Below are 27,378 nucleotides of genomic sequence, written 5' to 3'. Positions count from 1 at the left end.
TGTTTTTTCGATCAGTCCTGCAATCCTTGTGTACTCTGCAGTTTCCCATCTGAGTTCATTCTCATGTACTTGCAATCCAGTGTCACACTTCGACTAGTTATTTTATTTGGGTTTGAAAATGGGGAAGTTGTAGTTGGATTACAGCTTTTTAGTGACCCACAGACAGAGTGATTCCACATCCAGGCACATMATTTTAAGCTTTCTTCACTCTGTTTACAAATGGGACTTTACATGACTCTGGATGACTCAAAATGGRTTGTGGGTTATGGGTGATATCTGGAGAAATATGCTCCATCATATTCCAGCACTTCTTCTAGTGCAGGCTGTTTGGAAACTAATGACCCTTGGAAGTAAGGACTTCTCACTACTCTTCTGAGTGCTGTTTTTTGAACAAGAGCACTAATCACACCTGCTCTTGGTGCTGTTCTCTAGAAGAGACAGAGGCAGAATGCATTGCCTTCAATGAAGTGGCATACAGATGGGATAGTCTTGTATGCAGACCAAGCCAGTGGCATGAGCTGGCTSCAAGTTACTAATTTTCAGCAAATTGTGATGAGATTTACTGTAACAGAATGARTTAGGTTTGAAAGTGTTGATTTTCTTTCTGTATACTCATAGCTGTCACCAAAAAAGGCAAATCCTGCTATTTCTATCTAATCAAGGATGTATGTGTCAACTACACTATTCCATTTATTCCAGAGGTATTCTATTTCTATACACATCAGTTATCTAATTAGAATGTTATTTGCTCTGTTGCATTTCAGGGGAAGTTCTGGGACTCAGTGAGCCAGTGCAGGTGCCATATGCACTGTTTGAATCCTACCCGGAGGATTTCTGTGTGGAAGGATTACCTGAGGGGGTGCCGTTCCGCCCACCGTCAACTTTTGGGATTCCAAGACTAGAGAAGATCCTGAGAAATAAATCCAAAATAAAATTTATTGTTAAAAAGTAAGGATCCCCTATGTCTTTGGTAATCTGTTCTATGAGAATTGAAATGTAGACCAAAAAATGAAATTGTGTTGCCAAGTTGCTAAATTACTCTATAATAAAAACACACTGGAATATTTTTAGTACTCGAGGAAATGGTCAGAAAGCACTTTTGCAGGTGGAGCAAGATACAACAATCTCTTTTTTTCTGAAAGACTTTYAGAGCCTGTTGTGAGAGGAAGAGCAAGTTCATATTTTTAACCCATTGTAACTATCACATCACTAGTTTAGTTCCTACTGCAAGGARCACTTAATGGACTACTCATAAAGCTTGCTGGTTGTGTACTGAGGGCTGAGGAGTGGAGATTTATATAATGAAGGCTGTAAGAATTTTCATTCTCTTGCCTAGAACTGGTTTAGATGCTCCTGTGCCAGTGCAGAAAGAGTGGCAAGAGAAGTTACAAGGACATGTAGTGATAGAACAAGGGAGAATGGCTTTAAACTGGCAGATGGCAGGGTTAAATTAGATGTTTGGAAGAAATTTTCACTGTGAAAATGGTGAGGCCCTGACCCAGATTGCTCAGACATGCCTGGAAAATGTTCAAGGCCTGGTTGGATGGGGTTTGGAGCAACCTGATCTAGTGGAAGCTGTCCCCAACCATAGCAGGAGCATGGAATTGGGTGGGCTTTAGGTTCCTTCCAACCCAAACCAGTCTGGGATTCTGTGATTCTATGAAGCCTCTTGGTCATTGCAGTCTTGACTGTCTGTTTGGCTGAGAGGATATAACTTACTCTGTTTAGAAAGTGGGGTTTTCTTTAATGTTGATGTTTTAATTTTATTATGGTATGTGAAATGTTCAATCTTTTTGCAGACCTGAGATGCTTGAGGCAGCTGTCAAAGAAAATGCTAAAAGCCCCCAAAGTGAGTTTTGCAACTGTTTGCCTTTCTAGATAACAGTTTATTTCAAGGGTTAAATATTAATTATGAGAGCAACATAATGTTAATAAATTCCTGRAAAATTAATTCTGAATTGCAGTTGCTTGGTTTATTTGCTTGATTGTTTGTTTTTAAGATGGGAAAAGCACTTACAGTTACAGTTTAAATATAGTTCTAACAAGGGAGTCTTAATTTTTTTAAGTTATTCGCAAATAATTGTGYCTCTAATATATTCTTTACTATCTTTTATACAGCAAAGAGCACAAAAAACACAGTAAWTAACAGAGCTGAAAAAGTTGAAGACTTAAACATCATTCAAGTAACTGTCCCAGGTGTGTATACTGACTGGTTTCATGTCATACTACTTGTGGTTATATATAAATACTATATGATATATATATAAATATAAATATATATATAAATATAAATATAAATGCTATATGATATATATATATAAATATATAAATACTTCATTATATTTTACTTTGATGAAGTATTTTTCTACAGTCAGGATAGTTTGCTGAAGTACAAGTACAGTCAACAAAGAACATAAGCTACCATTTTARTTTTCCTATTCAACACTCAGTAATATCTCATCAGTGACATCTCCAGAATATTCTTAGTCCAACCACCTGTTAAAGAGTATCCACATTTTTCTGATGCTGTAAATTAAATATTGATTTGCAGTTCTTGGCAACTTCCAAATTTCAGTACTTGGACTGAACTGAATGACCATGAAGACTGAACTGCTTTGTCTTAGCACTGATTACTGCTTTCTCAGGCATATATTATATCCATTGGAATTCACTGGGATCCMTGAGGAATGTTGCGTGCTGTGGCCATCTTATGAAAGATCACTTTGCTTTTACCTTTACATGCAATTCTGTGTTCCATAAGAAAGTAAAATGCAGTTTGTTGGTTTGATTACTTTACAAAATCATCTCTAGACAGTRAACCTAGATTCATCCCTGGAAGTGTTCAGGGCCAGGTTGAATGGAGCTTGGAGCAACCTGGTCTAGTGGAAGGTGTCCCTGYCCATGGCAGGGGTTTGGAACTACATTATCTTTAAGGTCTCTTCCAAACCATTCTGTGTTTCTGTRATTTCTTAGCAGCCATYTATTTTTGTGTATTTCTACAATTCTGTGTTACTACTAAAACGAGGAACAAAGACAGTGTCTGTTTAGAAACTCTTGGGTATACCTACTTTGAGTAAACATGCAGGGATAAATAAGCTTCAGGGGGAAAATTTGTGCTTAATTCTCATGCTATTCTAACAATTTCTTCCAGATGATGAAAGTGAGCGACTGCCAAAAGTAGAAACAGCCAGACAATTGAGAGAACAAGTAAATGAYCTTTTTAGCCAGAAATTTGGTAATTGCTTCTTACTCCCCATTTTTACATAGATGTGGGTGCACTTAATGTTGTTCATACTGAAGTTTCTGAATGAATATTCATTCTCAGTGATATATATCTTCATTAAAATCAACACATTTGAGAATTGTATATAAATGTTGTAGTTTAACTTCAAAAAGAATCTTTTGTAAGTGATACAGGCAGTTTGGTGTTTTAAACAATGAAGTCCTGAGAATCTAGRTTGCTTCATGATTCCCCCTCCCTTTTCCTGTTTTCTGTGTCAACATGGATGAAGTATTTATTTTGCTGGCAGTCCATGGTTCTTCTCAGGGTTTCATAATCCTGACCTCTTAATACTTGGGACTAGAGTAATTTTAAAAATGCAATTTAACCTTTTGGCTGTGTATAGTTTTGTTTGGTKTTTTTTGCTTTGCATTGCACAGTGGTAATGACCTGGGTTTCCTTATCTGAAATTCCTTCTCTTCTGSTGCATTGAATTGCTTTTCATAGCAYTGCAGGAAATGCTTTGTTTTCCTTCATGTAGCTATCTCCTTATACATCCTGATCTATACCCTTTTCTAAGATCAGAATCTGTGTTCTTCATATGCTGACCTGACAGAGCTGAAGTAACTGATGCTCTCATAGTAATGTTCATGAGTATAATTCAGAACCTCATTCCAAACACTGTAATCATTGCATTGTCAAGTGAATTTTCATAGTTTCAGATCTGATAGAAAGCATGGGTTTGCATTTTGTTTCTTAATCATCTGAGGATTTTTTCTGTAGTATAATCATAAATATTGTTTGGAAGGTTTGGAAATAAACATGACTTCTCTCACTTAGGTGAGGCCACTGGTATGGATTTTCCTGTRAAAGTTCCATACAGAAAAATCACTAACAACCCTGGCTGTGTGTTGGTGGATGGAATGCCTCCAGGTGTGGCATTTAAAGCGCCCAGTTATCTGGAAGTCAGCTCGATGAAGAAAATTTTGGAATCGGCAAAGTTTATCAAGTTTACTATMATTAGGTATGTAGTTGCCATTAATTAGAATGTGAGTGCAGCCCTATAGCTGGAATAAATGTGAGAGAATAGAAGTTGTAGTACATCTTTAAATAGATGTTGGCTCTTTTTGGATAACAATATATCAGGTCAAATGAAGCCCAGATGTTCCTAGCATGAATGAAGGAGGACATGTCCAATTCAGTATGACAAAAGGCATATTATTAATAYTGCATATTACAGCAATCTGTCTTTTGAGTTGAAACCTAATCGTAATGTGTAACAAAGTCCTRTAGTTTTCTGGGCCTTGCTCTCCCAGTCATAATGTCAAGTTTTGAGGCAAGTCCAGAGCTCACTGGTTTCTATTCAATATTTAAAAATACAATATTGTCCAATTACACCATAAGGGAATTTCATTTGTATGTGTATATTTCCATAGACATATACACACCCACATATATACAATGTTAATTTTTATGTATGAAGCAGAATAGATTAAAATTTGGAATCATTCTAAGGAGGAGTTGAAAATAAAAATTTTTCAGTTTCCATAACTTCTCAAATGACAGATGCTTTCACAGGAGTGTAAAAGCTTCAGTTTATCTTGAGGGAGAGAAATTTCTTAAATAGGTTTTACTAAGGGGTCTGAATTTTCAGCCCTTAATCATGACTTACTCTAACTGATGTGTGCTTTTGAATTGAATCCTGAAGAAGAGGTGACCCCTTGCTAAGTAGTGGTGACTGAGGAAAGTGTTTAGCACTTCCCATGTATGTTACTTTTCAAAATGTTAGTTTTGAACAACCAAAGTGCTCAAGGGCTGCTATTCCTTCTGTTTTATTTGACTTACTTTTCATTTTTTAGCATGACCGTTGTTAYAGAAGGTATGGGGAGGTGGCATTGGGAGGAAACACCATGCAGTGCATATTAGAATCAGTAATTTTTTTTTTTCCAGACCATTTCCCGGACTTGTGATTAACGATCGTAAGTACTTGTGAGACACTGATGACAAACGTATTTTTGTAACCTATTAAGATTCATTTTCTACATTGTGTCTYAGTGGCAGAGGCTCTAGGTCATTAAGGTCTCTGTATAACTTGTTTGTGTATTTSTCATTAAGATTTCCTGACTAAACATCTATGTACAGCTAACTTGAGGGCAGGGGGATAAATTTACATTTAAACAGCATAAAATTAGCATTGACTTGATATGAAAATGCAAGTGCTGATTTTGTATTTTTCAGCTGCAGAATCCCAAAGAAATTTAGGATCCTGACTGAGCAACAGGCTTTCATGAGAATGCCTACATTGTAGGTTTAGATCCATCACRGTAGCAATTAGTAAGCTAGAGCTTTCCAGTAGCTGCATAACCCCATTCCAGTGAAAAATTCTGCATTCTGCTGTAACTATGACTATTTGGAGAGGCAGAGTGTAGTTAGCTGAAGTGGCATGGCCATTTTGGCCCTGACAATGAAATTGTTTGGGGTAGTGGAAGGGAAAGGTATAGTATTTTTGCTTGCTAAAATTATTGTGACCTGGTTGTTAGATGTAACTTAGGAGAAAAAATAAACCACAAAGCATTGTCACTACAGTGTCCCTTGTGTCAAGTTTTTTGTGAGCCAATGTCAGATTAGAAATTCAGAGGCCAAAWAACCTGTTATCAGTTTGGCCTTCCCCACCTTGAGCCTTAGCAACCCAGTGTTTGTTCAAATACAGTCAGCCACCAGTGTATTCCATTTAACAAGCTAAGTTCTGTAGCCCTGCAAGTGTTCTCAAGAAGGTATTGTGGTCAGTAACTCCCACTGAGCTGCTCACCAGTCCTAGTTGCACTTCTTAGGTCAGAGAGRGGTCTCTTTGCAAGGGGGAGCCTTCCAAGCAAATAAATGTGTAACAGTACTTCCAGAGAATTCAGTTAGAAATTAAAGAATCCATTGAAACTGTTGTCAGTTCATCGTAAGTTTTCAGTGTGTTKGGACTAGGGGAACAGATTAGTCATGGGCCACGTGAGGTTTGGGCATTATCTATGTCCRCTAATTACGATAAAAATGATTTGATACTGATGGATACCAAGGTGAATGATTGAAAGGCTCTGAACCTGCTGCTTGTAAGTCTGATGCTTTATTCTTCATCTGAAGAACATGAGGAAACGTAAGAGGAAATTTTTGGTGCTTGCAGGGAAGACAGGGAATGTTTTTCCTGTAACAGAAAAAAAGTGAACTGCATCTCAATCACAGGTGTTAGCACAAACTGTTCATGGGACAAGTTTCAGGATTTGCAGATTCAAATGTTGTCCTTGTGTTGCATGTGAACCATTTTCACTGTGAAGTAAAACAATAATCATATTTTATCTCAGAGCTGGTGGAAAAAGCTGAAGCTGAAGCAGAAGCAGAAGCAACAGCACCAGCAGCAGCCCCAGTACTAGCAGGTGATGCAGAGCGTGACACGTGCCTTGCAGGAGGGGTGGGGTATGGAGTTCTGCATCTTACTGGCAGATGTCRTTAGTAGTCATGTCCTAAGTATTAGCTGCTCATGAGAAGCCATTTCATTTTGAGAAATTGTGTGCAGCACTTTTATAGCTGTTAAATACTAATAATTTAATGGAAAGTGCCTCTGGTTTCTTTGAGCTGTGTCATTAGCGTGTTCCTTGATTTGATTTTTGTAGATGATGAGTGAGCTGGATAGAAAGATTGGTAGGGGTAATGTATAAAACCAATTCAGTATCTGTTTATTGATGTCTGCTAAACACAAATGTGTGCATCTCTGTGTGTCCAGCCAAGTGAAGTTTGCCTGCATAGCTGGCAGTGGGGTCTGGATGGAATTTCTGCCTGCTGCCAAGCGTTGTAACCCCTGCTAGACAACATCTGGGACTGCACACACATCACCTATCTTAGTCTGAAGGGAGAACTTAGCTTTTTGCTATGAATTAACTAAAGTAAACGTGGTTGAGCAACTTTGCTTTGACCCAATACAGCTTCTAAATGTTCATATACCTTTTAAAAATGTGTATCCTAAATTGGTGTAATGTAGGGGAAACTTCCACAATTGACTGAATAAATCATTACACAAAGAAACTGGGAAACTAAGAGAAAACRTCTGATAAACACTTTAAGAGTAAGGGACACTTGTATGATGAAAAGTTTTGTAAAGGAAACTACTGGATCCTCCATATGTGGAGGTGTGGGAGGGAGATCAGCTGCTGATGGTCTGTGGGCTTGCTRTAGTCTGTCTATAACAGACTTGAACATCTGCAGTGTTAAAAAGGTAAAGTGGTTTAGCCAGAAGGTATTAATCTACAATCCATGCAGAGATAGTAGAAAATTCAGCATGGGAAAATAGTACAAAGTACACATATTTACTATCAGACAATGCTTAGAAGAAGTGGTGAGTTTTTCTTTAGGGTGTTCCAAATCTGGCATATTCTGTGCAAGTGCACTTATGTTGTGCTGGGTTTTATCAGTATGTCTGCCACAGTGAACCATTATTGGAAGAGAAAGTGTTACATAATTGAACATAATTGTAATAAATGTTCGGGTATTTTTTATGTTTTGCTACCAACTATAGAAAGTTATACAAATTTATCTCAGRCAAAGAGATATGAGTCTCACTGTTAAAGAAAAAATGAGGTGTTTTTTTCAGGGAAAACTTAATTTCACTAATCTGATTAATCTTGTTGAAACATATTCATATTCATTTGACTGTATCTTTTTCATTTAAGAGCCAGCTGAGCCAAGCCAAATAGAAGTATCTCTAGGAGGTAAGTGTTTGTCTTCAGTTATTATCCACAATTATTTTTAAGTAATGCTCAACAAATTTGCATATGTTTTTGAAGTCAGGTCAGTCAAAACAAAAAAAAAGTCTTTTATTGGTTCCTGGCACGTTTATCTTTTATAGTAATATCATGCTGCATCACGTTAAAAATACTTTGCAGCAAAAGTTACTGTTTAAGTAATTTTATAAAGGAGTTTTATGAATTGTTCCTGGTTGATGAGTCATGCCTGTACATAGGCTCTGAGTGATGGTTGACATCCTGAATGATACATCGAGTTATTCAGTGCAGGAGTTTCCACAATTGATGCAAGTGAGTGGTTGCCATCGTCAGGACCTCTGAATGCCACATTGGCTTGGATATACTAATTTGGGGCAAAGGGAGTGGAGTACTGTTGTTCTTCTAGTATTTAAGCTCTGAAAAACATCCAACTTTCCTATTGTCCAAGAATATACTTGAGTTGTATCCTTTTCAGAGAAAAACATAGAATCRTTTAGTTTGGAAAAGWGCTCCAAGAACTTCAAGTCAAACTGTTGCCCTAGTACTGCCAAACTTACTACTAAACCATATCTCCAAGTGCTGTATCTACATGGCTCTTAAATCCCTCCAAGAAGGGTGACTCGACCACTTCCTCTGCCAGCCTCTGCCAGGGCTTGACAACCYTTTTGGTGAAGAACTGTTTTCTAGTATGTAGATATTTGTCAAGGAAGCTGTAGGTTTTCTAGCCCATCTGGTTTTTTGCATGTGGTCCTGTTGCATTAGTACTGAATTGACCTGAGAGTTGTCTGCTGTTGGTCTGCTGTGTGCTCTGCTCCTGCAAATGCTGCCTCTGCTATACTTCAGCCTGTCTGCATGGCCCTGGATGGCTGTAGCTGTCTCTGCTGTGCTTGGCACAGGGGATCCAAGGTGCTGTGGTAGCTTGCTGGGGTGCTGCCTTTGTGTCGGGTGGTTCTGAGAGGGGGTTCACTGATGWGCCTGTGGCAGCTTGATGGCAACATAGCCAACAGCCCTGGGGATGGAGGCTGCTGTGCATCACAACTTTTCATCTTGAGACTCTCAACTTCGGTTCATTGCCTAATCCTGCTTACATTATCCCAAAAGAGAAAGCAGCAAATCTCAATGCTCTTGTTCACCTGCACCCTTTTCCATGGAAATTCCCTTTCCAGTCTCCATTGCTTCAGTTTCCCTGCCATGTCACTGAACTCTAAGCCAAGCCAACATTCTCAACCAGAATGAGTGTTACAAACTGAGTTACAGGTTCACTCCAAGGATTTTAAGTCAGTCTTTCTTGAAGCATGAAGCATTCAAGACAGAAAGAAGGCAAACGGTAGAGCAGAACTGAGCTGCAGAATTTAAACTCACAGTTACGAAGGCTGGAACATCAGATGTCCTTATTGTGCCAAAACTCTGGGACTGCTGAAGCTAGATGATGAAGGAGAAAGACAGTTGTTCCTGAATACCATCATATGGAGGAAATGGTTGTGGGCCTTCAATGTGCTGGTTTGGAAGAGACAGAAAAGTGTAATGTTGAATTTGTCATCCAAAACGGCTTCAGACACTGTAACTAGAGAAATGTTTTCGTGAAAAGGCATACAGTGGTTAAAGAGCCCCAAATCGCTTCAGAACTAGGCTGGAAGATATAAAATTATTATATAAGGAAACAGCTTGGCTTTGTAGTGATTACACCCCAGACCTTCCAAATAACTTCAGGGGAAAACCAATTTCCTTCCAACATCATATTCTCTGTTTGTAAAAGGGACAGAATGAGGCTCTGGGTCATGTGGACAGTGCTATACAGACATGAGATTCCTTTGATTTACCTCCAGGCGTCCCTGCAGTGAAAAAAACTATCAAAAGGTGATGAATGCTTTAGCCGACATTTTATTTTATTTCTTTTTTTAACATACCATAATGCTCTCCTGTGTAATACTGTGCTTTGAATAAGACAATGAGCTATGGTTAAAATTTGTTTTGGACAGATTGAAATAGAGTAGTGCAGAAGTCTGTATTGAGTTGAGAGAGAAGCAGTCCTCCTAATGCCAATGTTATTTCCATTCATTAAGAGCACTAGAGTGCTCAAAGTTCCTAAGCTGTTTACATTGTAGTGAAAATAGTGATTTCCACAGAATCAGATTGCTGTGAATGTATTTTTATTTATTATTAATAGTTAAAAAAGATAATGCTTTTTATGTTTTTATAAATCTTTACTTAAGTACAACAGTAACAAAATTGGTGGGGAAGTCCTACTTTTTTCATTCATTACTGCTTTTTYAACAGATAATACAGAAACAGAAGAAAAGTGTCAAATAAAGCATGATCCAGACTTGACGTCATAGACCTCATCAGTACTGGGTAAAAGAATTTAGTGTTTCTTGAAGTTAACACCTGTCAAGGAGTAATATTTTTATACTTTTGGCTGGGGAAGAGAGAGATGAGGTATGATACTGAATGACAGAAGGTGCCAGTGCTTTAGTTGTGAATTATTTTATGTCTTAGTTTTCACATATAAAATGTCAGATTTTTTGCACTTCCTTACTCAAATACAATATAAAGCACACTGAGGCAGTCAGTCCTAGAAAAATGTGGCCTAAGAATAAAAATGTGTGATGGTAACCACACCTCAGAAGCAGAGCAGCTGAAAGCTGAGAGAATTATGTTTGTGAGGAGCTCTGACATGGTTGTGTGAAAATGGTAATGCCCATATATTTCCAAATTGTAATTGAGCTGGAAAGCTCTTCACTATGTTTGCAGTATTTTCTGAGCTTCAGACACTCATTAAAGCTATTAATGRAGATGTGATGACAAACTAACCTCCTTGAAGTTTACTTTCTTTTCTGGTAATTTCTATKAAAAGCTTAGCTTAATTTACAGTGCACAAATGCCCAAATCTTTCTTTTACACTATTTTTAACTTCACTTGTTCCTAAAACTTATGTTTTTGTTGTGGTGGAGAACAACGATAGCAATGCTATCACATCACTAAATSGAAAATGCTGACCCACATGGCTTGGAGTCTTAGAAAGAAAAATGGTAGTAAAGAAGAAAGAAAATGGTAGTACTTCTTCCCATTTCAGTTTTTTGTAATRCTGAAACCCAAATATTTTCCTCATTATGCAGTGTTTGATACTTTAGAAATTTGATTTGATTGGTATTAAGTTAGATGAAGCATTGACTAGGGGACCCTGGAGCCTGTGGGTTCCATTCCTGGCACCATCTAAGTTTTTGGAGCTGAGGGTCAACCTCAATCCACAGCTTGAACACAGCCCAGAACACAGAAGGTGGCATCAGGACAATGAAATGATGTGGTAGAAAGCTGCAGGAACTGACAAACTAATGTCCCAACTGTCTGTGCTCTGAGCATTACAGGCACAATAAGGGGATCTTATTAAATCAGTGAAGTCTATATTGGAGTATTTGTCATAAAACTGAATGTGGCAGGATAAAATATTCTGAAGAAAAACTTTGATTTGTCATGGGAAGCATTGCAGCCAGTGAGATATAAAAAACCATCTCACTTGTCAATTAAAGGTCATGGAAATGTTGTCTGAGCAATGGCTGCACAATTTGATGCTTCAGTGATTCAGAGTTTTGGATGCTTTAGGCCATCCACTGAATCTRTACTAAAATAAATATTTGTTCTAAATTCTGACAGAGACCACTCAAGCACACATTTAATCTCTTATTTATTGAGAGCAATATTTAGCTTCTTCATGCTTGCTGAATCTAAGCCTAAAGAACTGGAAAATWCAACACACACTGCTCACAGTTGTTATAAGACACAAGGCTTCAATGAAACTAACTCACTTTTGTAATTTCTCTTACYTAGTCAGAAGCATCCGGTTCTGAGAAGAGCCTGCCGGACCTGTCTAGAGCTGTGTAATATAACTGTACAAGAGAAGTATCTTCTATACAAATCCTTCTATACTTTTAGATAGAAAMGTCTACTTTTTCAGCAGTTCTATAAATTGACTTAAAGCAAAGAATGACTGTAGATTTGGAATGGCTGCTTTTAATTTGGAATATATTTGAAGGACTAAATTTGATGCAGCAATGCTGGGGAGATGACAAGGATTAAAATCGACACGGACTTACCTGAGGCTGTCTGCAGTTTCCAAKAAAGTTAAATTTCACTGTACCTGAACACATCATAGCTTTTGTAAGGAAGAATTCCTGCGAAGAGTTCAGTTTGTTTACTTTGGAGAAGAAAACCCCCACATTAATTTTCAGCTATTATTTTAATGGCTAATTGGACAATTGTATCTGTATTTGAACTAATTTTTCCTATTACACCTATCACAATTCTTATGTTTTTCCTCAATAACAGATAAATTGATTCATTTGATGRTTAGTATGCAGTGATGAGATGGACTGTGAAACGGTCGGTATTCCAGTCTGTGGATTAGGAACTTATTGAAATTAAACCACATCAAACATAACAGTTTGTTCTGTTAATTCAAAGTAGTAAGTACATATTATGTCAGAATATCACACAGTTTATATATGATGGGTTTGGTCTTGCAGTTCTTCTATAAGCAATAGTTGTGTGGATTCATGTAAGAACTTTTCTGCTGAAGTCTGTGGGCCATGCTCTTCTGTTCACCTAGAACTGGTTATGGAAACATGCTAAAACCTGSTCTAAGTCTTACTATGTCAAAAACTCARAATGTTCTGTGRTTCTGTGAATACARCAATTAAATTATGTCCCCTGTAGTCCTGGTTATGCCCCACAACATGTAACAGACTCAGGTACACCTTTTTTTTAAAGTTTCACAAACCTAAGAGATGTACAATTTTGGCTATACGATAATCTCTAAAGAAGCAGATTATTTGTAAAAATTACTCTTTTACTGGTGTGAATTTGAGATTATTGCATTACGCACAAATTGTATTTCCTGATGTTCAAATAAAGACTTTTCTGGTGTTTTTCATGACTGTCCACGCAGTATGCAGTTACATCTTTTACAACAATTCAAATCCTGTCAGTAATTCTGTAGTCAGGTAGAACGTGCTGCAGCTTGGCTATTTCCTGCCAGCAAAGAAGTAAGGTCCAGTCATGCCTTTGAGACCAAAACCCAGGTCTGGGTGGGTGAGGTGGTTGTATCTTAAAAGAGAAATTTGAAGCCTTAAATTCAGYTGAAGTGCAGTGTCTTTTCCCTGGGAGCAACCTGAAATTCCGCAGCACATCTCTGTCATTCTGGAGATAAGGGAGACCTATAGGACATCTGCTTGTGTTTCACAATTGCTCCATGCAGATCTAGGTGCTCCCACTTCAATACTGAGCCTGTGCTGATGTCAGCAGGGGCAGGGTTAGCTCCATGCTGAGGCATTTTAAAAACACTCATCCTGGTCCTACCTTCCTTCTCTCCAGATTGGAGCTGGTGATGAGTTGTGCCATGCTGCCTTCCTGCCTCAGCAGTCAACTGTTCCCAGCCCAGTGGAATGAGCCCCACTGCTGTACCTTATCTGTTCACCCAGCCCTGTGGGCACTGTCCACATYATAACCACCAACACATTTGCCTGGTGATCACTGGAACAGACATGCTCAGTTAATGAACCTCCAGCAATAGTTCAGGATCAGGTTTCACACTTGTTCTGTACATGTTTAGAATGGGGAAATGAGCTAATGCAGCTTTCCCCAGGTTTCAGCTGACTTGACTTCCCCTTCTGAAAAAGCAGGATGGTTTATCCCTTCTTTACTCACAGTCCTCTTTAGGAGGCACTTTTTGCACAGCTGCCTGCACAGCTATCTATGGCTGATGGAGTCATTACTGCTCACTCAAAATGAARGCAATGTGTCACTGCAAAGGAAGTGGGAAAATAAATAATTCCAGGGTATTGCCTTGTCGAGTGTCTAACAGCAGAGTGGCTCTCCTGAAACTTTGTATGCAGGAGCTGAAAGAAAAATGAAGTGAAAGTGGTTGCAATGGTTTTGCTGGARGGACTGGAGTCCTTACCTGGTGCTCATTGTGTAATGCTGCTGGGTGCATTGGCACTCARCATTGAAGGCTCTTTTTGGTCTCAGACATTTTGAGTTATATACAGTAGAGAGAAATTAGTCTGACAAAAATAATTGCACCCATATTTATACTTTCCAAATATCAATTTTATATTAAGAAATTATCTACCTGTAGTCCTAACAGCACACTTTTAAGATGCTGACTGCTGAAAATCTCACTCATCAAACTAGTAGTACATGAGATGTGCCCTAAATAGCCTTGGCTGTACTAATTAATAAATAAATAGGATTCCAACACCAGAGCTCTGACTAGTTTTTGTTCCAACAGGGAAGGTTTGTGGTGACGAAGTAGACAAGTATTTGTTTACCATGTTTTACTGAACTTTAAAAGCCTGTCCTGTGCAGTGRACTGGCTCCTTTCTCTTAAATGGGAATTTTGGATCCAAGTAGGTGCAAGATTCAGGGTGTCCATGGTGGCACTGTGTGTTCCTTGGATATGGCACCCTGGCTTTCCTTACAGCATAACGACCTGTTGAGGGCCAGTTTCTCTGTGATGCAGTTGCTGGCCAGTGTTATTCTCTTGGGATTTGAAGTTTKTGACATATAAAACTTGAACCTCTTCTCCTTTGTTTCTTTTCATMTCTCTCCTGTCTGAGACCCACAGCCAAGGAAGAGGGCAGGCTCTCATTTCTGTGATTGTGTAAACAGCTGTCTGCCATCAGTGGCATACGAAAGGCCTCCCTTGCTCTATAATGAATTAAACTAAAAGTTAAACTGCTAAAAATCAAAAAACATATTTTGAACAAAGATTAGGGTGGCATTTCATCTGCTCTTATATCCTAAGAAGTTTTGGGTGGAGTGGTGCCAAAAAGAGGGTAATCCATTTGCCTAAGAAACTCTTAACCTTCCGCATTCATTCTTCAACAACCTTGACTGAAATCCACCCTCTGAAGTCCTGTGTGTCTTGTTCCCACTCCAAAGTGGGGCCTTGCTGAGAGCACTGCTGCCAGCTTGGTGTAGAGGAAGTAGATCTTCTCCATCTTTCCCAAAATCAGATCCTGTGTTCAGATCCCAGCCTTATTTCCCAAAACACGAGTCAGTTCATGAACTCAATAAACTTTCCTTGTTCAGATGAGATGTTCCTCTTCTGAGAATTATCGTCTAAAATCATGCTTCTTGACACGTATTAGCTGTGAGACATTTGTCAGAATGCTCAGCAGTGTATCACACTGAGTTACAAGTGGTATTTCACTGTGAACTAACCCTTCACTAACAGGCATCTAAAACATCTCATTTCTCGCATCACAAGATGAGGAATAGGAAACAGGAAGAAGCATGTGAATTAAGTGGTTTCCAGTAATGTACTGTCTGTAATGCTGTTACAAATTTAATGACAAACAATTGTCATTATGAAATTAGCTTTTAGCATAAAATTTATTGTATTCTGCATAAGCAGCAGTTATGGGTTGACTAACAGAGCAGAATCCAAACAGTCTTGGATGGATCTTTTTTAACATCTGTGCTTGTATAATTTTGCCTTACATATAGGGAAGTCCCCATGTTAAAATGAGAAACTGAATGCAAATRACAATTTACTATTGCACAGCTGCAAGCACCACACCCAAGTTCCCGGAAGGGCTATGGTTAGTACTGGATTTTTTAATGTAGCCAGAGCAAGCTTTTGTCTTTACAAGTTAACAAGGGCATTGGGCTGATCCTGTGCTAGGGTTTGATGCTGGTGGTCAATGGGGAGAGACCCTGTCAACTCWGTTGTGGTTTGGGGCTGCTGCCTGCCAGGGTCAGGGGACAGGGGTGCTGCCTCTGTGCCCGAGGCATCTCTGCTTCTGGCTGGACGTGGGGCTGGGTTTGCCCTAACACCCAGCTCATGGTAACGCACTGGCCTGCTGGGGACATTAACTGCACCCAGACACAGCTCCTGAAGGGGAGGGAGCTGAGTGTTCACAGCTGGCTGGAGCTAGGGTCCTCCAAGAATCCTGTGGAGAGTGGTTCTGTCGGGTGACTGCCCACCTCTGGTGTCCRTTGTAATTGAGGGTGCCTTTGGTGGGGACAAAAGTGTTCCTGGGTGCACCTTTGCTTACAAGYATTGTGTGATTGATCCCTGCAGCTCTCACATCCCTTCAGGTCTTTCTGCTCAGGGCTGAGGATCGAGAAGGAGGAGGAAATGGATGCAGCTGGTGTGCTGGCATTTCAGAAGGGCTTAGCAAGGAACCCTCCTGCTCTCCCAGCAGAATGCGGGGGTCTGTCTCCAGGCCACTCTGGGATTTCCCTGTGCCTGGGGTCCTCTCCCATTCAGCACTGTGCCCAGGTAAGGTGGTGAGCTGGGCTGGGACTGGCTTAGGTCCTTGGGGACTCCTCAGAAGAGCCTTTAGGGAAGTTGCAAGTGACTGMAAGGAAACGGAGATCCAAGAGGAGGGGCTCTTGCATACTGAGCCCATGGATGCCCCAGATTCCCCATCTGCTATTCCCAGCCACACAGAAGACAGTATTGCCATTCCTCGGGCTCGGAGTCAGCAGTGTTACATGTTTCAGCCCTTCCAGCTTTGATAGGGTTAAGGTGCCTCTGGCTGTCATTGCCAAGTCACCTGTCCTTGACCCTCTGCTGCAGCACSCTGTGCCATCACAGGGCAGCATCAACAATCAGAGGAGTCCTTTGGGTATCTGGGCAGCCTGCCTGACCCTCCCCCTTCACTGTCCTCTGATTCCAGAGGTGYCTCCGGGTTATCCCTGAGGCCTCCCAGCTCACCCCCTTCCCAGTCCTGGAGCCACTGGAGGGGCTGGGCTGGGAACTTGCGGTGGGAAACACCGACTCAGTRCAAAACACAGCGGGTAAATGATTATGGGCGCGATTGCCGCGGGAGTTCCGCTTCCCCCGGGCTTTAAAGGCAAAGCAGAGCTGTGCAAGGGCAGAGGGGAGGGGAGAGCACCCAGACGCCCAGACAGGAACAGGGTCCGGAGTAGAACATTGCGGGTTGGAGCAGCAATGGGGGACGCCTTCATCCGGCACATCGAACTGCTGGGCTACGAAAAAAGGTTTTTCCCCAGCCAGCATTATGTGAGTACTCAGCAATACACTCTGGCAAGTGAGGACTGAGGACTGGCCAGGATAAAAAGCCTGGCCAGGAAATTTCCTTAGATAAACGGTGATTAAGGGCATAAAAGCTTCCTTTTTAAGAGGTCATGACTGATGACTAAAACGTCCTGAATATACAAGACTTTGGGCACCTCCTTTGCAAGCTGTTGGTTACTTAGCGGGCTTGAAAAGGGCTTTTTCCTCTTTGTTTGCCACTCTCCTGTATGTTTCCATTCCCTCTCTGTCCATGCCAAGTTCCCTTAGTGTCCAATTTGTTTGCTCGCAAGGCAGAGCTACTTGCATGGGGGTGGTGGAAAGAAAATATACAATTTTATCTGAAACTGGCACATCCACGGGGATCCCTGGGAACGGCAGGGTGTGGGGATCCCACTTGCCTGCAGAATTGCAGCCTCTGCTTTGCCTCTCAGGTCTACATGTTCCTGGTGAAGTGGAATGACCTCTCTGAAAAGGTTGTCTACCGCCGCTTTACTGAGATATATGAGTTCCACGTGAGTCCTCTCAGGACACATGGGCTTRGGGTGGGGAAAAGAGGAGGGTGAATTCCATCTGAAATTGCCTCAAAGCAAACCTGGCTCAAAAGAGGCTCCTGGGTCCAGTCCTTCGATCTCCTTTACCTGTTGAAGATGGAGCCATTGGCTCTGTGTCCATGGGCAGGTGATCCAGTCAACACATGCTAGTGAGAGTGGGTRAGCTCCAGGAAGGGAGGCAAGCTGTGGCAGAGGAATGGGTGTCACAGAGTGTTCCCCTGATGTCGTCCTCACTGCTGTGCCTGACTCTGCTCTGCAGAAAGCGCTGAAGGAGATGTTCCCCATCGAATCCGGGGACATCAACATAGAGAACCGGATCATCCCGCACTTGCCAGGTGAGGGGAAAGCACCACGACTGGGGCTTGAATAGAAATTGCAGCTAGTTGGGAAATTCCCTGGTGGGTCAARCTGTGCTGGCTGCCTCCCAAGCAGGTGCATGGTGCAGTATTTCYTGTACACCAGGCTTGAAATCAAAATGCCAGAAAGATCTGAGGAGTGRCAGTGGTTCTTTGCAACACTCAGCAGCCCTGCAGATTCCATCTTTCCTCTCCAAAGGCTGGGCACCCCAGAGGCGTGTCTGGAAGCATCAACTGTGACCCCTGGCTGGTGCAGTGTCTGTCTYGGGGGAGGCTGAACTGAGTGGGGCTGAGTTGAGCCCTCCTCAGCTGAACCGTGCTGATGCCATCACTGGGGTTGGCTTAATGCCCCTATGGCCATACAGCTACTTTGTAAGAGGAAACAATGCAATATGTCTTCAATGACAGGGGATTAATTCCTGATCAAACAGCTGACATTTTGTCCCCAAGCAGGGTGCATTTCAGAAAACTTCCCCATTTTATTTAATTTCCTGTTTTAAAGGAGAGCAGAAGGGAGTCTGCAAAAAGCTGCCKGTTGTGGTCTGCATCTCTGGAGGAGGAGTAAACCTGCACTATGCACCAGTGTGGGTGCTGTTGCAACTGGACTAACACCACCCTGCACCCCAACGTGCCGCCCCCACTGTGAAGGGGCTGTTCAAAGCATCGTTATCCATTTGGGGAACTGAGAGCACTGGGGACCAGACTGGTGTCAGACTGCTGGRGSTATGGGGGTGCCRCCAACYGCACAAAAGCACCCCCATCATACASTTCAACACTGCTGGGGGTTGGGATTGCCAGCAGCATTTCAGAGCTCTGGGGTCAAGAACACCATGACCAGTGGGATGGGGGGATGAGTGTATCTCCTCTGACTGCAGGCTGGTCCCCTAAGCCCATCCTGGTGTCCCTGTGCATCTGCTCTACTTGTGSCCCAGCAGTTGGGCTTAGTCTGAATACACCTGTGGGAGTTACCCTAAAACTGAAATAGGGTCCAATGGGATTCTTTCTGGGCTTGCATGAGCTGTATTTCTCCAGAGCTTCACCTTACAGGCACAGTGTAGCCATGCAGCACCTTGGGGCCAGACTTACTTGTTTGCAGTGTAAAATCAATTATTCAGAGCAGCCTGCGTGGGAAAGTATTAAAAACAAGGCTCTCTGCTTTTTCTGAGTCCTTTTTCCTTTCTCCTAGCTCCAAAGTGGTTTGATGGGCAGCGCTCAACTGAGAACAGGCAGGGCACACTGGCCGAATACTGCTACACGCTGGTCAACCTACCTCACAAGATTTCCCGGTGCCAGCATGTGATTAACTTCTTCAAGGTCCGTCATGACGACATGAACCCTGTCACAGACAGCCAGTGAGTGAAGCTGCCTGCTATTTTGAGRAAATCCTGCATTCATGGCCTTGGGTGCTGGCAGTAGCCTGCAGGGAGGGTGTTGCTGCTGATGGATAGGGGTGGTTGGCCTTGAGCTGCCTTTGCTCTTCCCTGTCTAGGATCAAGAAGCCTGAGGTCTTCCTCCTGCCAAAGGATTCCAAGAAAAACCTCACTGGTAAGAGGTCTCAGAGGCTTGCAAGTGGCTTCCTCAGCAGCAGTAAAGCCTGCTGGGGAGAGGGTCTGCCATCCCGTGGCAGATACCCTCACCAAGTGCACGGTCTGTGTGCCAGAGCTGCAGGTGGGAGGAAGCCAAATGCTCAGGGGGAATGAGTGAATGAAACACTATCCCAAAATCCAGCTGGTTTGGGACCATAAGAGGCTGGGAGGGCACTTTGGGCTGTCCTGGGGCTGCTTTTGGCCTGCCTGAAATAGGGTGTTTCTGGGTTGGGGGCTGGAKGAGGGAACATCTCTCCCTTCTCCCATGCAGACATCACGGGCCCCATTGTCCTGCAAACATACCGAGCCATYGCTGACTATGAGAAGAGCTCCACATCTGAGATGCCTCTCAAAGCTGGGGACATGGTGGATGTCGTGGAGAAGAGCGAGAATGGTAGGTACCCATCCCTCCGGAGAGCCCCTGAGGGCCAGCCACCTCCCTACAACAATTTCAGCAGGAATGAGGACTGCCCATACTTTGTGTGTCCAAACACAGCAAGTGATCTAGTTACAGCAGTGAAAGCTGAAGGGTGAGGGGCAATTCTAGAAAACTGCGCAACATCCTGGCCATGCCTCAGCCTGTGAGGTTTCCTGCCTAGCAGGAACAGGATGAATTGATCAAGCTCTTTGGTTGCACCATGCCAATAGAGATTTGCCCCAGAACGGTCCCTTAGGTCCAGGATGCCTGCACCTGCTCAGGCCAGGACAGACCTGGTACCAGTCCCCACAACACTCTGMTCTTGCCCATGGCTGCTTTCCTTGCAGGCTGGTGGTTTTGTCAGTTGAAGAATAAACGAGGCTGGGTACCTGCTGCCTATCTGGAGCCGATGGATGGTCCTGATGAGTCTGAAGAGCAGGAGCCTAACTATGCAGGTAAAATGTTGGGGTGACCAGGGTGTGCGTCAGACTACAGCTCACTGCAGCTCCCACTAGAGATGGGGMGATGGCCCTGAGATGGGTCACTGCAAAGCTGAGCAATTCAGACTGAGCAGGATCACTGGRCAGGGAGATGCTGCTGTAGGAACTGCCAGGAGGGATAAATCTCATGGCTTGGTGCCTCAGTGTCAGCCTTGGGAACTTCCCATGACCTGCAACTCAGCATTAGATTTGTGTTTTGGCTGATCACAGAYGTGCATCTTCACCCAGTGACCACCTGAAAGAAGGCTGAGGTGCTGGGTTTGCAGAACAGCACCCAAATCAGGTGCAGGCGCTTTGGAGCACTTGGCCTCTGTGCAGAGGGACTATCCTGCAGACTTGGGCCAATTGCTCAAGAGGCATCAACTTTGTTGGGTTTCACAACACTGGAACAGGCTCTATTAGTACATTTCCTTCTGCCTTATTTCACCACCCAAATTCTGAACACACTTTCCAGCAGAGATAGGTGTGCTCCCTCTGCTGCTTGCTCCCAAAAGCTTTCTTCTGGAGAGATGAAGAAAGGGCTGGGATGAGTTATGGGCAATGACAAGGCTGAGGGAAGTCTGAATCCAAACCTGAAGCACCCTGAGTCTTGCCTAAAATGTAGGGTGCCTCCTAATGCTCTCATGTCCCCTCAGTGGCCGGGGAGGCTGAGCCCCAATCCCTGGAGTGTCAGCACATGATCTGTTATCCCTGTTTTGTGCGTAGGTGAGGCGTACGTGGTCCTGAAAAGCTACACTGCTGTGGAAGAGGATGAGSTGACCCTCAAGGAGGGTGATACCATTGAAGTCATCCACAAGCTCCTTGATGGCTGGTGGGTCATCAGGTGAGAGACGCCAAGAACAGGTCAGGAGAGCAGCATTAGGTAGAGSGAAGGGAGCACCCATGGTTCTCCACGTCAGGGCCCTGAAAGCCATGGCCTTTTTGGTGCCACTGTCCAACACTTCCTTTAGCAGGGCTGCTTCTCAGARTYTGTTCTTTGCCAAATATTAAACTTRCAGCTGGAGATGCCTCYGCTGAGGGCTTCAGAAATATCCAAGGAGGCAGATGAAAAAAAAAAAATTGTTGTTTTGCCTCTAATTGTTCTGGTATATTTTGCTTTGCAAAATCTCAGCTTTCATCCCAGCTGCAAGGATCAGGGAGGTGATCCACATGGAACCCACATGGCAGTGGCAGACAGGCATGAACTATGAATCATGCAATGTCCTGACTTGGAAGAGTTGAAGGCCTACCTGTTCTAGAAGAAGGTATTCCTKCCTRTGGCAGGGTRTTGGAATGAGGTCCTTTAAGGTCCCTTCYAAYCAATCTATTCTGGAATTCTGTGACCATCCACAAGAAGGATCAAATCTCTCTCCATGGTTGAGAAGGTGGTTGCAGAGACACAATTGCAAGTGATGTTGCTTTGTGTTGCACTGCAGGAAGGATGAAACCACAGGTTATTATCCCGCCATGTACCTGCAGAAAGCCGGGGAGGTCAACACCTCCGTGAAGAGTGAGCTGAGGAACCGGAGTGCTCCTCCACGGAGGTAGGAAAAGTTCTGTGTAGAAGGCAGAAGGACTAAAGCTCTTCCTTGAGGGAGATATAATTAAACCAGACAGGGTTTGTAGTGTCACCTGCTTGCCTTGTCAGTGAGGAAAGGCCTGGAGWAATGTAAGCAGGGCAAAGACAGATCAGGCCTATCCTCCCACCAGCTCTGTGCTCCCCAGCTCCCACAGGCACCCCAGCATTGCTGATGCAGGGCTGCATGATCCTTGCAGGTCCTCCAGTCAGGTATATTTCTCCTTGTCCTTCTGCAAAGTTTCTTTTCTGGGCTAATCTTGTTTAATTTTCAAATTGTCCATTTTCTTATTTCCTAAGTATGTACACTGAATCTTTTAGAGGCAATGAGAGATTTGACTAAATGGAGCTGACAAATGGTCTAATCTAATGGGAGGATTTGAGCTAATGCAAGGGATTTTATTTTRATTAAAAAGATGAAAAGCAATAATAACTCATGAATTCCAATGCAAAGAGAATTGTTAAAAAGGGCAGARCATGCTGCTGTCCATTTTTTCCTGCAAGAAGACATGTCAGGCCTGCTATRAAATCTCACCAAATCCAGTTCTGCTGGAGCATGGATTGAGTGTGAGACTGTAAAATGGTCCAGATCCACTTATTTGAACACAGTGACAGTTGCTGATCATGCCCATCTTATCCTTCCAGCCTCACACTCAAGGTTCTTCATCATTCCTATCATTACTTTTCAGACTTGTGCTCAGAGTTTGCCCTTGAGTGTTTGCTTCCAAAGCACCATCCGGCTGCCTCTGAACATGTCGTACATCATGTCTCACTGAGGGCTGCCCCCGAGGGCTGGCATCCACCAGGAAAAACCCAAAAGCAGAAATTGGGGTTTGGGTGAAGCAGAGGAGGAAGTGTGGTGTGAGAGCTGCCAGCATAAAAACTGAAAGTTTTGTTTCTCACTCCTTGCAGATCCACCATCCGAAATGTGAAGAGTATCCACAAGCAGGGCCGGAAGCAGATCAGCCAGGAAACCTATAGGAGGAACAGCAAGAAGTACATCCAGAACCAGCGCAACATGAGGGGAAAATCCCAGAACAAGGCCAATGTCATCAGTAAGTCTCAATGGAACTGGAGTCCTGCAGGCATGGCCTGTGCCCCCCACCAGTGCTGGCAGCTGGAGCAGGATGGCACACTGAGGTCACACTATGCCCATCTGCCTTTTTCCTATGGGGAAAGTACGTGCAGGGAAATGTTTCTTTTAAGGAGGTTTCTCACTCCTGGCTATAGGTCAGACAGAGCAGAATATGGTCCTGGAAGGAGTTCAGCCCACATTTGAGACCTGCACTTTCCTTTGTGCACCTAAGCTCCTCCATGCTGCCATTACCTGCAATCACCATGTATGTTAGCTGTCAGTAGAGCCCCCAGAGGRAAGCGTTGCTTGAAGAATCATATAATTATAGAATTTGGTTTTGGTAGGAAGGCACATAAAGACCAGTGTGTTCCAAGCTTCCACTTGATCAGGTTGCTCCAAGCCTCWTCCAACCTAGCTTTGAACACTTCCAGGCATGGACACTTCCACAATTTCTTTGGGCAACCTGTGTCTCACTACCTTCACAGGAAAGAATCTTTTCCTAATAATTTAACCCTGGCCTCTGTTAGTGTGAAGCCATTCCCTCTTGTCCTGCCAGTTCAGACCCTTGTAAAAAGGGCCTTCTCTCTTCATGAAGARGGAGAGAGGTAGACATTGAGGTATACTCTTTAAATCTGGTAGTCTCCATGCAGTATCCATGTGCAGACTTGAAAGATGGGTTTCCCCTGAGCAGAGTTCCCAGCTGGGCRCTGGTGGGCTCATCCTGACACCATAACCTACAGGAAGACGATTACGTGCAGGGACAGAAAGAGAGGCAGGAGCTTTAATGGCCRTTACGTGGAAGTGGCTGAATGTTCATGAGGGTGGTGTGTGGTGGAGAGCTCTGATCCATCTGTACATCTTCTTAACTTGCAGTTGAGAAAAATGAGCCAGAGGACAACAAGCCCAAGGCTCAACCTGCTATTCCTCCCCGTCCCAGCAAAGACCTCATCCTGAATCGTTGTACCGAGAGCACTCGGAGGAAGATCCTGTGAGGATCCTGTGAGCCCCCATGCCAGCCACACAATGCTTCATCTCCTTCAGCTCCTGTGCAGCCCAGACTTGGAGCCAGACCAGGGATTCAGATGGTTCTAGCAGTGACCACAGGSCAGGGAGGCTGCTGGCCAAATCAGSCCAGCCCAGCGCCCATCCTCATCCTCCATCATGGCCTGCCCAAGGTGTCCTGATGGCACTGAGAAGGGACCAGCCCTGCTCCACCAGCTCCTTACAGCCACCAGGAGTCCTCATCTCTAGATGCCCTTCTATCACTTCTTGTATTTTGAATTATTTTTGTGGTTTTCATCAGGAAAGGAGAGACACTTTAGCCTGGCCTCCTCCCTGAGGAGCAGTGTGGGCATGGTGGCATAAAAGGTGTTCCTCCCAGGGGGATGTTGGACAAGGGTCTCTTACAAAAGATRCTGGCAGTGAGGAAATTTAGTTTGGGGGATGAAAGGACTGCAGTTTTATCCTAGAAGGTGGCTGCTTGTCACCCTTGAGAGGAAAGTGAGGGCTGGGGTGTTGGGACAGGGCTGCTTCACGCAGTGGGTGTGGTGGTGTTATAAACAMRTATTATAGGGTTGGCTTTTGCAGATATTAAGATGGGTGCTATGTGTATAATGTTGCCATTTTTGCATAAGTAGCTTAGTTATGCAGACATAGTGGTGAAATAATCACTGGAGGTTTAGTTTTTGTTTTTCTTTTGTAACTCAAGATATAGTTGTAATATAGGTGATGTTGTTTTAGAGTACTTATGGTTAACTTGCAATAACTGAAGTGTTATGGCTTGTGACTTAAACATTTCCATGAAGGATTTTTTTACATATTAAAGCAAAACTATACAAAAGCTGCAGAGAAAGCCACTAAGACTTTGAATGGCTCCCTGGCTGCAGCTGCACTGATCAAAAAGAGATAAGGTAAGGAGAGAAGAATATATGAGAAAAGGATCACAGCTTAGCACCTCCGGGGGTACAGGCCATAGCCCCAAGGCTATGGGCTGCCAAATCAGCACAAATCCTGACACCCAAGGCTAGGGGGGGAAAGGAAGAGAGGCTTTAGAATATGTAGTGGAGAAGCCATTTGGTCAAAAGAGCTCGTGGAACCTCTGTCCTYTGTTGCACAAAGGAACCTAGATGAYGGGACCCCYRATCTTCAGACAAGCRTATCTMCATGGACAGGCCAGAGATGTCGTGACCCATCAGGGGCCCCTRCTAYGGACACTTCYCTATCAACAATGACCATYTGCTGAAGCGGAATAAGGGGTGACACACGYGACCCCAGGGGCATAAACYTCATCAYTACAGATGCCCTAAAACTGCAGATCCATGCTAAACAGTTCCTGGAAAAGTTTGAATATGCRTAAATGCCTATKAATAGGCACTAAGCTGATGMAATATGRRATKTATTTAARGATGTCTCTTGTCAATAGCAGGTGTGCCTCTGGCAGACCRCCAARCATCCAGTGTCCCCTGGGTGCYRTAWCTTTTGCTTTCTGTCCCCTATTGTCWTTTWTTAAACTTTTAAATTTTAACAGGAGAGTGAACTTCATTTTTCACAGTGGGATGGCTGAATTTGGTGCCAACACAGCCAGCCCTGTCATCACTATGCCAGATGGGGCTGGGTTTGGGTATGATCTCGGTTTGGGTTTGGGATAGATCTGGGTCTGCAAGTAGGTTTGGGCCTGAGTTTGAGTTCTGATCTTGGTTTGGATCTGGGTCTGGGCGTGTGTTAAGATTTAGATCTAGGTCTGGGTGTAGGTTTAGATTTGAGCTTGGGTCTGGCTGTAGGTTTAGATTTGAGTATGGGCCTGTTAGGAAAATTAATCCACAAACACCAGAGGTTTATGTCCAAAAAGGAGACAGAGGAGTCCTGTGACTTTATACATGAATAAAGGGAGAGGCCATGGCACATTTCCATGGGGTCTCTCAAATTGTTAAGAGGACGAGGCCTCCTTTTTATTCTAATTTCCTGGCCGCATTTCCCTCTCTCTTTCCCTATTACCTGTGTCTCTGTTCTTTTTCACTCAGTCCAGGGATTTAGCACTGTCTTGGATGAGTAACAGTCTGTGTCAGTTGGCAAAATTCCTCTGGAATTTATGGTTCCTCCCATTGCTCCTTTCACCTATCAGAATCTGGCCTTATCTACCAGCAGACCCCATAATTTGTTTATATAAAGMCATTGATGATTCCTTTCAGCTGAGGCCTGGCCGCGGGTCTGGGTGAATGTGGAGCCCCTCAGGCGCGGGGGCGCGGCCCCTTTAAGAGCAGCCGCTGCGGGCGGGGCGCATGCGCACAGGGGCGGTGACGCTGCGCGGGCCCGCGCGTGCCRGGGAGCCAAGATGGCGGCGGCCTGAGGGGAGCCATGGCGGGGCTGGTGCGGCGGCTGCTCCGCAGGGGCCTGGCCGTGGTGGCCGAGCCGCCGAGCACCCGCCAGCTGCGGGAGGCCGAGGAGGCCGCCCCGGTGTTCCAGTATGCGGGGAAGGCGGCCGGGCGCAAGGACCGCGTGTTCGTGTGGGGTTTCAGCTACTCGGGTGCTCTGGGCGTCCCCAGCTTTGTGAGGCCGGACGCGGGCTGGAAGAAACCGCGGCGCATCCAACCCACGCCGTACCGCCTGGAGACGGAGGAGAAGGTGGGTCATGTCCGGCGGGGCCAGCGTGTCTCCCCCGGCCTCCGGAGCCTGGTCAGGGCATAGCATAGCCGAGAACGGCATTACGGGGTGGAGTTTAAAGGTTTTGCCGTGCTTTAGTGCTTTTTATCGATATAGTRGTGTTGCTTGGGATGATTTCTTTTTTAATTGCAGCGGCATCTAGTTTAGAAAATATGTATCTGTAATTTTGTCAGAGGCATTGGAGAGCCAGGGTGTGAAGAACATTTGCCAGATAAAATGGGCCTCTTCAGTGGCTCYGTGGCTGTTCCCACCTGACAGATGGGAAACTTGTGTTGAAAATCATGTTATTTTACCTGCATATTTCACCTGTGCTCTGCTGTCCAGTGCAGAGAAGATCAGAGCGTTCACAGAATATCCTGAGCTGGAAGGGAGCCACAGGTATCATTCAATCCAGCTCCTGGTCCTGCGCAGGACACCCCAGCAATTCCACTCTGCTCTTGAGAGAGTTGTCCAGACCCAAATCGGGGCTGTGCCGAATCCCCAGGGAGCCTGTTCGGTGTCCCACCACCTTCTGGGAAAGAACCTTTCCCTGATCTCTGGTCTGAACCTCCCCTGGCACAGCTCCAGCGGTTCCCTCGGGTCTTGTCCCTGGTCCCAGAGCAAAGATCAGAGCTGTCCCTCTGCTGCTGCTGCCCCTGGGGAGGAGCTGCAGGT

At 43.9% G+C, this 27,378-nt stretch overlaps 3 protein-coding genes across 10 annotated transcripts in view; all 3 read left to right on the top strand.

Annotated features, from left to right (window-relative positions):
• The window catches only part of GTF2I (general transcription factor IIi), a 105,841-nt gene extending 92,934 nt beyond the window's left edge, over positions 1-12,907 (top strand). For all 8 annotated transcript variants that reach the window (XM_057383562.1, XM_057383565.1, XM_057383561.1 and 5 more), the window contains 10 exons: positions 765-948; positions 1,800-1,849; positions 2,119-2,196; positions 3,152-3,235; positions 4,061-4,244; positions 5,171-5,199; positions 6,568-6,639; positions 7,930-7,968; positions 10,258-10,332; positions 11,806-12,907. In XM_057383562.1, coding sequence (XP_057239545.1) covers positions 765-948; positions 1,800-1,849; positions 2,119-2,196; positions 3,152-3,235; positions 4,061-4,244; positions 5,171-5,199; positions 6,568-6,639; positions 7,930-7,968; positions 10,258-10,316 — 779 coding nt within the window. In that variant the 3' untranslated portion in view covers positions 10,317-10,332; positions 11,806-12,907. The remainder of the gene's footprint in view (positions 1-764; positions 949-1,799; positions 1,850-2,118; positions 2,197-3,151; positions 3,236-4,060; positions 4,245-5,170; positions 5,200-6,567; positions 6,640-7,929; positions 7,969-10,257; positions 10,333-11,805) is intronic.
• Positions 12,908-16,788: 3,881 nt separating this feature from the next.
• NCF1 (neutrophil cytosolic factor 1) lies at positions 16,789-24,780 on the top strand. Its single transcript, XM_057383559.1, has 11 exons — positions 16,789-17,008; positions 17,455-17,535; positions 17,834-17,909; positions 19,117-19,282; positions 19,420-19,475; positions 19,788-19,910; positions 20,282-20,389; positions 21,140-21,257; positions 21,850-21,957; positions 22,902-23,044; positions 23,938-24,780. Exons 1-11 carry the CDS (start codon positions 16,793-16,795, stop codon positions 24,054-24,056), a joined length of 1,314 nt encoding a protein of 437 aa, XP_057239542.1. The 5' UTR covers positions 16,789-16,792; the 3' UTR covers positions 24,057-24,780.
• Positions 24,781-25,619: 839 nt separating this feature from the next.
• Positions 25,620-27,378, top strand: part of RCC1L (RCC1 like) — a 20,524-nt gene continuing 18,765 nt past the window's right edge. The window contains 2 exon segments of the mRNA XM_057383555.1: positions 25,620-25,695; positions 26,258-26,685. Of these exon segments, the coding sequence (XP_057239538.1) occupies positions 25,620-25,695; positions 26,258-26,685 (504 nt within the window).

The sequence above is a fragment of the Malurus melanocephalus genome, unplaced genomic scaffold (assembly GCF_030028575.1).
Source record: "Malurus melanocephalus ecotype Western Australia unplaced genomic scaffold, MMel_1.1 scaffold_639, whole genome shotgun sequence".
In the NCBI taxonomy this organism is placed as follows: Eukaryota; Metazoa; Chordata; class Aves; order Passeriformes; family Maluridae; genus Malurus; species Malurus melanocephalus.
The sequence above is the reverse complement of the archived record's forward strand: the minus strand, read 5'-3'. Positions and strand labels throughout refer to the sequence as shown.